Consider the following 15398-nt stretch of genomic DNA (forward strand, 5'->3'; position numbering starts at 1 on the left):
TTTTTTTTTTTTTTTTTTTTTTTTTTTTTTTTTTTTTTTTTTTTTTTTTTACATATAACAACTTTTAATCTTAAGTAAGAAAATAAATTGAAAAATGCCACGAACATATAATATAGATCCTCATCATCAAGAAGAAACAAAACCTTGGTTGTCCAATTAGATAACAACAATAAAGAAAACTATCTCTAAGCAATTCCACAAATCAAAAAACACAATAATCATGAAAAATGAATACCAAAAGCAGAAAATTTGAAGCAGGTTCATAGTATTCAGCCAATTCACCAAAATTTTTCAAAGGGGGAAAATCCTCAGTGAATTCAAAGGAAGCTAAACACAACAGAAATGGCAGTTTTATCACACTAACCTTCTCACCTCTCTCGATGTACTTGACGGCGACGAGCTCCCCCGTCTGCTTGTCTCTCATCAATCTAGCAATCCCGAAATTCCCAGAGCCAATGTCCCGCACAAGCTCGTAACGATCGCTATCATGCATGATCGGAATGTCCATTCCTGGACCAACAGTGAGCGCCGACCGATCCATCTCGTCGCTATTGAACACTCGGAGTCAATCGCAAGGCACTAGGCTAACATAGTGAGGGTTAAAAGAGGCGAAATCGAGAACCGAAGAAGAAGAAGGAAATTGATTGATTGGAGAAGAAGATGTGGCGAGAGCAGAGCCACTGAAATGGATGATGAAAGAGCAGAGCAGAGCACGTGAAAGGTCACCAAACCCACTGCCCTATCAGCAGAAGAAATTATTATATCTATCTTCCTCTCTCACACACACACACACACACGCACTGCAAATTCCTTATCTGCCTCCTTCAATCGCCTTTCTAGGGCTTCACAAAGGCGGTGATCATCATCACACCTCAAATCCTTCTTCCCTCTCTCACTCTACCTCTCTGGTTTCAGCTCCAGAAATCTCTTCTCAGCATTGGGAATTGGAAACTCCTTTTTCTTTTCCTTTTTATAATTCAGTGGGAGAAGAAGAAGATGATGGGTACCCATTTTTATCATCTCAAAGTCAGTGAAACTACCCCCCGAAATTACCTTTCTACCCCTTTCTCCTCCCTCACTCTTTCATTTCTAATGGGCCTGCCTGGCCCATCATAGGCCCATGGAAATAAATGGCCTGTCTATGAATAAATGGTTTGTATGGGCCTGGGTCCATGAATGTCAAATATGTTTTTTTTTTCCTAATTAAAGCGTGTCGTAAAAGGATGTTTGAGAAACATCACCAGACGAAAATACCAATTTAATCACCTTTTATTAGTGAGAGGTTTCCACGTTTAGTTATCCTCCACAGCTGATATGGAATCTCACATTTCATCCCATTCACAGTCCAGCATCCTCACTAGCACTCGTTTCTTTCTCCAATCGTTGTGGGACCCCTTAATTCACCCCCTTCAAAGCCCAACGTCTTTGATGGCTGCCCCGTATCCAACTTTCGAGGCTTAGCTTCTTCGCTGACACATCACTCGATGTATTGTTGTGATATCATTTATAACAGCTCAACCCCACTGCGAGTAGATATTATCCTTTTTTGGATTTTTCTTTTCGAACTTTCCTTCAACATTTTAAAAAATGCGTGTATTAGGGAGAAGTTTCCACACCCTTATAAAAATGTTTCGTTCTTCTCACTAATCAACGTGGAATCTCATACAAACTCCTTAATTCTTCAAAGTTTTTTAAAAAAAAAAAAAATCACATGCTAAATAGTGTAAGAGAATGTGCATTCTTTCATTAAAAAAAAAAAAAAAAAAAAAAAAAAAAAAAAAAAAAAATCCCTATCTCCTTTTTAAAAANATATGAGTGTGGGTAACATGCCCTTCATAACCAAAAGTAAAAGGCAAAATACTTTTTAAACCATTTTAATTAGAGATCCCAATTCAGTCCCTTTTTTATTTTTACTTTATATAATTTTTATTATAAAAAATGTAAATAGGGGAGATATCGCTAATATTTATATTTTTTCTTTACAAAAATATTTATCAACTTGAACATAGTTTAATTGATGAATATAATAACTTTTTATTTGAATAACTTTTTTAAGAAGCAGAGATACCTAAATTACGAACTAGAGCAAGGTTACCAAATGTCTCATTTTTTCAAATGTCAATAGAGACCCATTTAAATGAAAGATAAGAGAAATTAAACCATTCGAGCATATACACGAAACAATATCATATTATCTAATAGCTATGAAAGAAAGCAACGATCACACCCTTAAATCGGTCAATTATATGATTCCACTTTTGCCCTTTTTCTAAAACTCTTTGGGATTGACCAAAAAGTGTTAAAAGGGTTGAATGAATGAAGGGTAATGCATTGTGTTTGAATGGCTCAAGGGTATTTTGTTAAAATATTAGTCTCATCATGGGTCAATGAATGTATAAGATTCTCCACTATCATCCTCCTCACCATTAATAGCCTAAAGTCAAAAACCACTCAAATCTCCACCTTCAATTTTGTATTACTATACTCTTAAACCATAAAACAATATATAATATTTAAATTCATTATCGATCCCGTCTAAATATACTCTTATTAAAATATGTATACAATTTATATACACTATCTCGTTGAAAGATTCTATACATCTGTCATTTCTCAAGGTATTTTTTTTAGACAAAAACTCCGTTTTTCCTCTTTTTGGATGGTAAATATTTCTCGAACATGTAATGTGAATCAAACCCATATTTTTTATTTATTTATTTAATTTGTTGGAAGGGTAGGAATGAAAGAGAGAATCTTTAGGTAGAAGCGTCCGACAAGATTGATTGGAGAGGTGGAAACCGAGTGGGGATAATGCATCCATCTAAACGCCGCGTTTTAAATGTTTTTTTTTTTTTTTTTTTTTTTTACGGAAATCTAAAAAATGTATATTTTTTTTTCTAAATTAAAAAAAAAAAAAAAGGAATCTAGAAAACGAAAAGAACGGTGTCGTTTTGGAATCGTGTAGACAGCATCTTCCGAACGCCTCGGGTTCCCAGCTCAACATCTCCCCTGTCTCTGCCACAATTGTTGAGTTTCAATCTATTTTTAGAATCCCACACTTTTCTTTCCCCACTCGCCATCATCGCGCGTCCTTACACGTTCCTGTTTTCCACCTACTTTTTACACCATTTTCAAAGATAAGCAAATTTTTAAAAAAATTTAAAAAATAAATAAATTCACTCAAAATTTATATAACAAACAAAAAAAAATGTGAATTTTTAAAAATAGATTATAAAAAGGGAGATGTTATTAAATATGATCTAATTCGTGAAAGATCTTTTTTTTTTTTTTTTTGTTAATTTAACTCGAATTTTAGATTTTGGTTCGGTTTTAAATTGAATTTTTAAAAATAACCATTTTTATTTTTATCACTATTTTGTTCTAAATTGTTATATAAGTAGATGGTGTGATTTCAAATATCTTTATTAATATGCGTTTTTGAAGTATTCTAATAAATAAAATATTAATTAACGTTTCAAAAGTTGATGGTTCAATTTTCTGTCATGTCATGTCATTCTTAACCTAAGAAAAAAAAAACAAGACAAGCATGGTATCAAATATTAAGGTTTAAAGTTGATGACGACAAAATGGATTTAAATTCTTCGAAGATTCAAAGTTTTTTTTTTATTCCTTTTAGAAGCTCAATTCAGAAATCTTTAATAAAACTACCGGTAAATTGTAACTGGAATGGATAAATCTTTTAGAAGAAGGAAGGAATCACAAATTATTCATACGTATTACAAGACTAAAATGGACTTTGGATTCAATTGTAACTACTAATAGCTCGTACTGACTTGCTTGTAATGATTATATCAATAGACAAAAATTGTCAACTCTAATCTCCCTTAATAATTCACAATAATAAGGATTCAAATTAAAAATTAAATATATTTACTCTATTTTATTCATAAAATGTTAAAATAATTAATATTAAGCATGCTGCGGTTTCTACGTCTCATATTTATTATTTTCTAATTTCTTTTAAAAAAAAATAGAATTATAGAAATTATATATATATATATATATTTTAGAAGCACAATATTCCCTTAGAAATTTAAAAAAAAACAAACATGGAAAACAAAAAAAGAATCTTGGATATAAAATATTATAGTCAATTACCAAAATGGGTCGTAAACACAAATGATAGTTTATTTGGGGTTGGAATCTCAATAAATTTTGGTCTCAAAATGGTAAATTCCACTATGGTGGGCTGTATAATAATAATAATAATAAAGAACAATTTAATTAACATTTATTTTATATTAAAAAATTGGAATTTAAGGAATTCAATTATATTAGGTGAAAGTTGTCATTTATGTCTTCTTCCACAACATTGACCAGAATTTAGTGCCTGTTTTTTGGTTCAAAGGCCCGGTTTAGCTCAGATTCCTTCCTTTCCCAATTCCAATATAAATTAAATATTAATTCTTTTTTTAATTAGCTCTTTATTTAATAATAATTTCCTATCCTATATTTATTTATTTACTCACATTAAAAATATTCTAAATTTCCTATCATATATTTAAAAGATAAAGAGATAAAGATTTGTTCCCATAAAAAAAAAAAAAATCATTTCCATTTTCTAACTCTTTTTTTTTTTTTTTCAAGAAATTTCATTCCAAAATATCAATAAAATTAATTTCATTGTTTTATAATTTATTTTTGGAGATTTGTTGAAATATTTTGTTTAAAAAATTAATTACACAATAATATTTCATGTTTTTAATTAATTTTATTGTTTCTAAAATATTTTCCCAAACCATCTTCCTTTCTAATTTTAACTTAAATACATATTTATTAAATTATAATTTTAAAAATAATAAAATGATAAAATAAATAAATAAATAAATAAACGCGACGACAGGAGAGTGGGTTGAAGCAGGGGAGTCGCTCGAATCTCCGTCTAAAATCGTCGATGCCTTTTGTGCATAGCAAGGCAGAATCTCCGCGTCTTATTCTCATTTTCTTTGTTCTTCTTCTTCTATTCACACTCTTCTCTTTCTTCCCCCTTTTTCCTGAAGAACCCCATTAACTAAACCCTTCACTAATTTCATCCTCTCCATCCAAGATCTGGGTCTCAATCGGTTAATTAAGAAATGCCTTCTGTTTCGCCTAAATTCACCTGGGATTTTCGTCCCCAAACCGTCTCTGATTTCCTCCATCAGATTTCCCTGCTTGCCAATGCTTCTGACCGTGTCTCCAGGCTCGGTGATTTCATCAACAGCTTGGAGGAAGAAATGAAGAAGATCGATGCCTTCAAGCGCGAGCTCCCCTTCTGTATGCTTCTATTGAACGATGGTGAGTTTTTGGTGTTTTTGGACCTTTGATTTCATTCTGAGTCATGGGTTTTTGGAGTTCATTTCATTGGTTTTTGTTTTTGGGGTTAATTTTTTCTTTGCTTGCTTGTTGTTGTTGTTTCTGGGTGATTCTGGATTTAGCTTTCTTTTCTCTATGTTTTGTAGCAATCCTTGCTTTGAAGGGCTCTTCTCTGCAATGTGTTTCTTCTTCTTGTTCTTCCCCAAAGACCAAGCCAGTTCTGGAGGAGTTCATTTCATTGAACAAGGATTCCTCTAATGACAATGAGAAGAAACAGGATTGTAGAGATAAGAAGGAATGGATGAGCTCTGTTCAGCTATGGAACACTGATGACTTTCAAAACACTCAAACCAAAACCAAGGTACATAAACATGGACTCAATTTGATGCATTGTTGGGAGGTTGTTTTGAAACTATGATCCATTCAATTAGGGGTAGTATTCAGCGTTTTTTTTGTTTTTGTTTGTGATAGAGAAACGAGGGGTGTGGGTATTTAGCTACCACTGCAGAGGATAGATTTCCACCATGTAGAATCAAGAATGAGGAGAGATTATTTGTTGGGTTCAAGTCATCTTCTTCTGCTTTTCCAGCCATGGCTGCTGTGAACAAGCAAGAGAAGATGGAGTCTCCCATGTGTGCACTTTCTTTGGTCACTCCCAGTTTGAAGAATCCTAAACAAGAATTGGGTTCCTGTGTTTTGGGGTCGAGTGGCAACGGAGTGACTTTGACGACTGCTCCCGATGCTCTGTCGAATCTACGCACGGTGTTGCCACCACAGCATCAGCAGCCTGCCCGGAAGCAGAGGAGGTGCTGGTCTCCGGAGTTGCATCGACGATTCGTGAATGCCTTGCAGCAACTTGGAGGTTCACAAGGTGAGAACCATCCATGAGATCAAGAAAGACTTGTCCTGCTTTACGTGTTTGAATCAAATGCAAGTTTCTGTTGGTTCCTCATATGAGTTTTAGGATCAAATCAATTCAACTAGCTTAAACTAGATGATGAACATTACTCTTGAACTGTTAGATCAACTTGTGATTCTCTTGAAAACCGTCTCTAATTCAGATTTTTCGATCAAATGCAGTTGCAACGCCGAAGCAAATAAGAGAGTTGATGCAGGTAGATGGCCTGACCAATGATGAAGTAAAAAGTCATTTACAAGTAAGGTTCCACAAACATTCTCATCTGCAACTCATTATCCTAAAATCTCAATGATAACAAGAACAATCGGTTGCTTGTCAATGCAGAAATACCGTCTTCATACACGACGACTTCCCTCGACTCCAGCTACCGGAGCAGCAGACCGATCTCCAGTCGTTCTAGGAGATTTATGGACATCCCAAGATGGGTGTGGTGAGTCCTCAAAAGTGAGCAGCTCCCAGTCAGCCTCACCGCAAGGTCCATTCCAGTTGGGTGGAAACGGAGGGTATTCGACGACGGGAGGCGACAGTATGGAGGACGAGGAAGATACAAAATCCGAAAGCTACGAGTACTTGAAAACCGAGGCTCACACAAGCAAAAGATGATGTATAAAATACAACAACACATCGAAGTTTATCAATCACAGAAGGATTGTTGTACACAAAGTACATAAAAGAGGAGAAAAGAAGATGGATATCACAAGATAGAGAACCAGAGAAGCTGTGAATTATTTTTGCAGATTAGTTTTATTTATTTTTAGATCTTGTTTGTATTGATAAAGAAGATTGTTATTTAGGCTGCATTTTTGGGTCATTTTCAGCTCAACGAACTGATCTACCGATACACGAAAGATTCAAAATCAACACACGACCTATAAGAACAGGTAGCACGAATCGAACTCGAAATGGTCAAAATAGTTTTGGTTGTAAATTTAGATTGAGATGCTTTGGTTGATCTCATGATGGTTTGTACTGTAATTTGTTTGCCCAAAGGTGAGCAAAAAGTTGCCACTTTTTTAATGATCAAAAAGGGGAAAAAACAACATTATTAATGATCCATGTGATTAGGAAACTAGTATTCAATGCTCCATGTGATTGTAATGAGACAGATTTTCTTTAACAAAGTCGACATCGCCAAATCAATTTAGAGTTTAGAGAGCTATGTTCCATTACGTTCCATTATTAATAAAAAGATGAGTACAATCCGATACAACATACAGATCGAGTATGCGTAGCTGGGCCATCCTGGACTTGAACCAAAGACCTCGCCCGTGAAGTAAATCATCGCACCTACGGTCCAACCAATTGGGAGAGAATCAATAGATTCCTTTTCGGGAGCGATTCATCCTTCCCGAACGCAGCATACAACTCTCCGTTGTACTGCGAAAACACATGGCTCGTATATTCACGACACAAAAGTAGACCGTCGATGATTAAATTAATCAAATGTTCTAAACAAACGTAAGCTATATGAATTTTCGATACTTATTCATTGAACCTCGACCTAACTACACCTAATATTTGTAATGAGAGGAATTTGAAAAACCAATTGAGGATAGATAGAAGATTTGATGTTGATAGGACAAGATCCGAAGTTATCATGTGAAGAATAAAATAGAAATATTTGAAAATAATGTTTTTTTTTTTCTTTTCATAATTATCCCTAACATTAAAATAAATATTAATTTTCACAAAGAGTTTCTTATTAAACTAATTATAGTATTTATTAAAGGTTTAAAAGTATTTATTTTTGTTACAAAAGAAAACTCATATTTACTTTTCCTTTCTATTTATTTATTTTTACTTTTATAATAATTTGACTTTTGATGGACTTCCAAAATTTAAATTGGGAACAAAAGCTACTTTTCATTTTCCTCATTCAACAACCCTTAATAATGGTTAGTGTGCCCTTTAAAAAAAGTTGTGTGTGTCACAATCGTGCTTAGCGATACCATTCTAAATGATTAAATTTAGACAAATAACATAAAATGTTAATTATCATCTCAAACGTCTATAATTCAGTCTCTTCACTCTCTAGACTCCAGAGAAATCTTGTGAGTTAGAGTTTGAATTTTTGATATGTTACCTTACTATTGATTACTCACGAGTTTACAATAATTTAAGCTAGAAATTTAATTTTTGGGGGTCACAAGATTAGTTAAGAACTCGAGATTATTACAAGGAGATGGATGCATTGATGGATCGACTTGAACTCGATGAGGACATGGAGGCTCTCATGGCGCGGTTTCTTAATAGGTTAAACACAGAGATTGCGGACAAGATTGATTTACAGCCTTATTCTAATATTGAGAAGTTGTTGCACATTGCAATTAAGATTGAGAGGCAAATCCAACGAAGGTCTCAACGATATTCTTCTAAAACTTTTCCCAATTCTACTTCTACATGGAAAAGGGATAGTAAGAACATTGATTATAAGCATAGAAATCAAGAGATTAATGAGAAGCCTCAAGCTAAATTTGAGAAACGGGAGAGTTCTAGAACAGGGAAAGAAAAAGTAGAAAAGTCTAATGTTCGAAATAGAGATTTAAAGTGTTGAAGATGTCAAGGGGTAGGACACTATAGTAGAGATTGCCCAAATGCAAGAATTATGACCATCAAGGAGGGAGAAATTGTTAGAAATGACGAGGAACATGACGACATAAATGAGGAAACTGATGAGAGTGAGAAGTTTAGTGAAGAGGACCCTACACATATATCTTTGGTTACTCGACGAGCTCTAAACACCCACATTAAGGAGGACGGCCTAGACCAAAGGGAGAACTTGGTTCAATGTTGTAATTGATAGCAGAAGTTGCACCAATGTTGTGAGTTCCATTCTGGTCAAAAGACTTAATTTAAAGACACAACCACATCCAAGACCCTACAAGCTTCAATGGTTGAATGATTGTGGGGAAGTACGGGTAATTCAATAAACTCTTGTTTCTTTTACTATTGGAAAATATGTTGATGATGTTTTATGTGATGTTGTATCCATGCATGTTGGAGATTTACTACTGGGGAGGTCATGACAATTTGATCGTCGGGTAATGTATGATGGGTATGCAAATCGATATTCTTTTACTCACAATGGTAGAAAAACTACTCTTGTCCCATTGTCTCCAAAAGATGTATTTATTGATCATTGCAAACTTGAAAAGAAAAGACAAGAGGCTGATGCAAAAGGCAGAGATTGAAAAAGAATCAAGTGAAAAAAAGAGCTTGAGGGAAAAGCGAGAGAGTAACACTCAGCTTAGAGAAAAAAAAGAGAGAAAAGTCAAATCAGTAAGCTTGTATGTTAGATCAAGTGAGGCTAGGAATGTTTTGCTCTCTAACCAACCAGACTATTCTTGTACTTATTTGCAAGGGATCTTGTTACTTTACTAACATGTTTAACCCTTCTTTGCCTAGTGATTTTGTTGTGCTTTTTCAAGAGTTTGAAGATTTATTTTCCGAGGAGAAGCCTAGTAGTTTGCCACCACTTAGAGGGATTGAACACAAGATTGACTTCATTCCTGGCGCGCCCATTCCAAACCGACCAACTTATAGGACTAATCCAAATGAGGCTGAAGAGATACAAAGGCAAGTAAGTGAACTCCTTGCTAAAGGGGATGTACGTGAAAGTTTGAGTCCTTGTTCTGTTCCAGTTATTCTTGTACCTAAGAAAGATGATTCTTGGCGTATGTGTGTTGATTGTAGGGCTATAAACAAGATAACTATAAAGTATAGGTATCCAATTCTCAGATTAGAAGATATGCTTGATGAATTGCATGGATGTAGTCTTTTTACTAAGATTGATTTAAAATCGAGTTATCATCAAATTCGCATGCATATTGAGGATGAGTGGAAAACAGCTTTTAAAACCAAGTATGGTCTTTATGAATGGTTGGTTATGACTTTTGGATTAACTAATGCACCTAGTACATTCATGAGACTAATGAACCATGTCTTACGAGAATTCTTAGGTAAGTTTGTGGTTGTTTATTTTGATGACATCCTTGTTTACTCTAAATCTTTAGATGATCATATTACCCATGTACACAATGTTTTGACTACTTTAAGAAACGAATGTTTGTACGTAAATTTAAAGAAATGTAGCTTTTGCATGGAAAAAGTTAACTTTCTTGGGTTTGTAGTTTCATCTAATGGTGTTGAGGTTGATGAGGAGAAAGTGAAGGCTATAAAAGATTGGCCTACACCTAAAAATGTAAGTGATATAAGAAGTTTTCTTGAGGTTGAGTTCTGCTCCCTTGCTTGCATTACCTAATTTTGAGTCTACTTTTGAAATTGAATGTGATGCTAGTGGAGTAGGAATAGGTGCTGTATTAATGCAAAATCAAAGACCTTTAATATTCTTTAGTGAGAAGTTGATTGGTGCATCTTTGAGGTATCCAACTTATGACAAAGAGCTTTATGCTTTGGTTCGTGCATTGCAAACCTGGCAACATTGGCCTAAGGAGTTCATTATTCATACGGATCATGAAAGTTTAAAGCATTTGAGAGTATGAAATAAACTCAACAGACGACATGCTAAGTGGTTAAAATTTATTGAAACATTCCCTTATGTCATAAAATATAAACAAGGTAAGGAGAACATTGTTGCAGATGCTTTATCACGAAGGTATGTCCTCCTCAATACTTTGAATGCTAGGTTGTTGGGTTTTGAACACATAAAGGATTTGTATCAACATGACATGTTCTTTGCTTCTTTTGTTGAATCTTGTGAAAAATGACTCATTGTGGATAATTACTTGTTGTTAGATGAATTTTTGTTCCGAAAAGGCAAACTTTGCATACCATCTTGTTCCTTCGTGAGCTACTTGGGAGGGAAGCTCATGGAGGTGGTTTAATGGCACACCATGGAGTTTCTAAAACTTATGATATGCTCTCTGAACATTTTTTTTGGCCTAAAATGAGACATGATGTTCATAAAGTTTGTGCTCGTTGCATAGCATGTAAACAAAGCTAAGTCTAGTCTTCAACCACATGGTTTATACTCCCCATTACCGGTTCCTAATGGTCCTTGGATTGATATATCAATGGATTTTGTTTTTAGGTTTACCTAGGACTAGGAAAGGTTATGATAGCATCTTTGTTGTGGTTGATCGATTTAGTAAAATGGCTCATTTTATTCCTTGTCACAAAACTGATGATGCAAAACATATTGCAGACCTGTTCTTTAAGTAAGTTGTACGATTGCATGGCTTTCCTAAAAGCATCGTTAGTGATCGTGATGTAAAATTTTTAAGCCACTTTTGGCGTGTTTTAGGGGGTAAGTTAGGAACTAAGCTAGTATATTCAACTACTTGTCATCCTCAAACGGATGAACAAACTGAAGTTGTTAATAGAACCATGATTGCTATGCTTAGGGCTATTATTGATAAAAATCTTAAGACTTGGGAGGATTGTTTGCCATTCATAGAATTTGCATATAATAGGGTTGTTCATAGCACTACTAAATGCACACCTTTTGAAATTGTTTATGGGTTTAATCCTTTAACCCCCATTGACTTGCTACCCATACCGTGAAAAGAGTTTGTGAATTTTGATGCAAATGCCAAGGTTGAGTTTGTTCATAAACTGCACAAGCTAGTGAAAGAACAAATTGAGAAACAAAATTCCGAGGTTGTCACCCGAATTAATAAAGAACGTAAGATTGTCATCTTCAAGCTAGGAGATTGGGTTTGGGTGCATTTCCGAAAAGAAAGATTTCCTACTCAAAGAAAATCTAAGCTTTTACCATGAGGAGATGGACCTTTTCAAGTTCTTGAGCGTATCAACGACAATGTTTATAAAATTGATTTAACAGGTAAGTACGGTGTTAGTACAACTTTTAATGTTGTTTATTTGAGTCCTTTTGATGTAGGTGATGGCTTTGCTTCGAGGACGAATCTTTCTCAAGAGGGGAAGAATGATATGAACCACGACCGAGGAATTTTCATACCTCAAGGTCCAATTACAAGGATGAGAGCTAAGAAATTACAACAAACCTTATACAGTTATATTCAAGCTATGATGAGCTCATTAAAGGAAATTCTAGAAGACGCTGGAGACCTCCCTTATATATTGTACAAAGTTGAGCTTCAGAAAGAGATGAATTAAATGCACTTTAAGTTGCATTTAATGAACTCCACTGAATTTATAAAACTAGTACAAGGATGAGTCAATAAGCACATTTTATTAATTGCATTATTTAATTATAGTTTAACTATTTGTTTGTTAGTTTTAAATATAGGAGTTAAGGTTATATTGTAACCCACATAGGTTACTATATTCCACCATTAACTAGCCATTTTAATATGGAGGTTATGTGTATTTTTCATTAACTAGCCCATTTAATTTCGGAGTTACATATCACACAGGTTAAGGTTGTAAGGGCTATATAAAGCCTTTTTTTTCTTTGATTAGACATCAGATTTTGGAATTAAGAATAGAATTTCTATTTTAGCTTTGTTGAGAGCTAAACTTTTTTTTGCAAATTCTTGTGTTTAGAACTTGCATGTAGAGTCATTCAAGTGGTATTGATCAAACCTCTTGTGGAGTGATTCGAATCACGAGTTTAGAAACGAGTTTTCTTTACTTTTCATCTTGATCATCAAGGTAATCCGTTTCATATTATCCCTTAGGTTGATTTTCCATATTAACTACTTTCTTATGAAGGGCAGACAAAAACTTCAAGGCCCCATACAGGGGCTGTCAATGCTTTCTAATGATGGCATTTTGGCTTCCGAGTCTAGATTTTGAGTTTGCTTCTAGCATGGCTTGGAAGGCCTGGAGGTTGCCCTCCTAAGAGAATCAAACACTCTATGTGTCCCCTTATAGGATGGAGTTCCCAATTCAAGTGGTTTTGATGGTAGGTTACTCTTCTCGAGTTCGGTCTCTTCCTCACTTTTGGCGAGTTAGGTCTATTGTTTCTATTGCCTCCCCTTAAAGAAGGTTATCGCTCATGGCTCATATCAAACAATCATTCATCTACTGTATAGGCTGAGAAAGCGTCTTGAACTCGTTAGTCATATAGTTTGGACTTTGCCTATGATTTCAATCTCTCAACAAAATAGAAGACCTTATCTTTCTAATACATATTACAGATGTCAACATCAACATAGAAAAATACTTGACATATTCTTGGATATTCTCAGTGTGTCTTAATTCTCTAAATTTCCTCTTAACTAGTATCTTAACATTCTCTAGAAGAATAATGAACAAAGCTCTTACTTTAGTCTCTCCCAAGTGTCTATGGTGCATCGATCAACTTAGGCGTCCATGTATTTGAACCCCACCTTAGTTTTGCATCCTTAGTTAGATGCATTGTTGCTAGTGTGACCTTTGCATGTTGTCATGAAATTTTCTAGTGTAACCTTGCTTTGTCTATGTAGTGGATGACTGGTGACTTGAGTTGAGACTCTGCCTAATAAAGGTCTAATGAGAAAGTATGGTGTGAGATAATCTTAAGATTATCCATAGTAGGTTAGCCGATGCCCTCCCATAAGACCATAAAATCACTTAAGATTGGTGGATGCAATTCTCCGTACGTCAATTAGCTATTGAGTCAATGTAAGGACACCTATTCATCTCGACACACCCCCTTCTTATAGATGGGTTTACAGCAAAATGCTCCTGTCTAGGAGACCACTAACCATTTTCACAAGGTTGGACACTTATTCATCTCGATACACATCCCTAACCGACCTAGGCCTAGCTTGAAAGTACTACAGAGCTACATTAGTATTAGAGAACTACCTCACGCGTGAGTCGAAAGAGTGGACACACGTAGAACTACGTGCACCGTAACAAGGAATATGTGCGGGTTGGGTCAATCAGTAAGGTCAGGTCGTAGGTTCTAGTTCAACACGACCACCTTCAAATCCTAACTGAATCGAGTGCATGCATTTCTTCCTTTTTTCTAAGCTAACGCATTGCTTCACCCGCACTCAGACACATGTCGCAACCCATGTCAACTGCACTCGTCCATTCATCGCCTAACCCATGTCTCCTCTTCCTCATCCCTGCGCAAACAATTTTCCAAAATTTCGATGAGTCTCAAAAAATTTTCCTATTTTTTTGAATTTTAATAATTTTTGGATTCAACTTAGTTCCTTCACTAAAGTCGTAGAGTTTTAATTTTTCTATACAAAAATATTTTTCTCGTAATTTTTAATCAACTAGAAGGAAATAAATATGCTTAAATTTGATAGAATGTTCTTACCATTTCTTGAGGTTCATCAGAACTCCAACTTCTAGTCCAACTTTAGCTTCCTTTCGAAACTTGTGCAAAATCTCTCCAAGAACAACATATCAAAAATTTATATCCTAATTTCTCATAAATCTCCTCGATTTAGAGAAAAATCAAGAACAAAAATGAGAAAACCATACGTTTAGTTCATCCTTCAGAGTGGGACGAGAATGGAGAAGCCTTCTCCACCTCATCATCGTGTGTCGCAAAATTCTCTATTTACTCTTGGAAGGATAACGTCCTACCGGGAAAATTATCTCTATTTTTTAGTATTATTTTTTAAAAAAATTGTTTCAAAGGTTTTTCTTGTTTTAATGGGTAACTTCGATATTCCATATAAATTTTATGAAAAATGTAAACTATCCTAATAAATCAAATAATATTTTGTAACAAAGTATATAATATGATAATTTAACATTAGACCCGACAAGTTAAACATACATCTCTATAGCAGAGTCACAAACGTACTTGCTAGTTCCTTGAAAAAACGGATTCACCTTTTTATCTTTCTAAATCATTCTTTATTGAACCTATCAATGTCGAAGAGGATTCACAACATCAAATTTTCAAATCAATATTTGAGACAGATATTGGTCTATTCTAATCCTTCTTTTCTTGAGCTCCACTACGAGTTAAGTAGGAAGCTAATAACGTATAACTTCTCGCATTCGTTACATGTGACAATCCTCAATGAAATCGTCTCCGCATTGAAATCCTCATATTCTTGTTCATCCTTTGAGTATGATATGCAAATCTTTCATAAATTTTTTTAAATAATCGATAAAATAATTAAATTGAACCATCTATATTGCATAAAAAATAAAAAGGCAAAAAGATTCATTCATCCACCGGATGGAATATAAAAGGGACAAAAAAAAAAAAAAAAAAAAAAAAAAAAAAAAAAAAAAAAAAAAAAAAAAAAAAAAAAAAAAAAAA

At 34.4% G+C, this 15398-nt stretch overlaps 3 protein-coding genes across 3 annotated transcripts in view; 2 read left to right on the forward strand and 1 right to left on the reverse strand.

Moving 5' to 3' along the window:
* Positions 1-958, reverse strand: part of LOC111486055 (serine/threonine-protein kinase SRK2E) — a 3755-nt gene extending 2797 nt beyond the window's left edge. Inside the window, exon 1 of the mRNA XM_023133056.1 lies at positions 365-958. Within this exon, the coding sequence (XP_022988824.1) occupies positions 365-541 (177 nt within the window). The 5' untranslated portion in view covers positions 542-958. The remainder of the gene's footprint in view (positions 1-364) is intronic.
* The window catches only part of LOC111486136, a 20970-nt gene extending 12309 nt beyond the window's left edge, over positions 1-8661 (forward strand). Inside the window, exon 5 of the mRNA XM_023133159.1 lies at positions 8651-8661. The gene's annotated coding sequence lies outside the window, so the exon portion shown is untranslated. The remainder of the gene's footprint in view (positions 1-8650) is intronic.
* Positions 4865-7096, forward strand: LOC111486041 (transcription factor HHO6-like). Its single transcript, XM_023133041.1, has 5 exons — positions 4865-5298; positions 5463-5677; positions 5788-6187; positions 6397-6473; positions 6560-7096. Exons 1-5 carry the CDS (start codon positions 5097-5099, stop codon positions 6836-6838), a joined length of 1173 nt encoding a protein of 390 aa, XP_022988809.1. The 5' UTR covers positions 4865-5096; the 3' UTR covers positions 6839-7096.
* Positions 8662-15398: the final 6737 nt, after the last annotated feature.

The sequence above is a fragment of the Cucurbita maxima genome, unplaced genomic scaffold (genome assembly GCF_002738345.1).
Source record: "Cucurbita maxima cultivar Rimu unplaced genomic scaffold, Cmax_1.0 Cma_Scf00011, whole genome shotgun sequence".
In the NCBI taxonomy this organism is placed as follows: domain Eukaryota; kingdom Viridiplantae; phylum Streptophyta; class Magnoliopsida; order Cucurbitales; family Cucurbitaceae; genus Cucurbita; species Cucurbita maxima.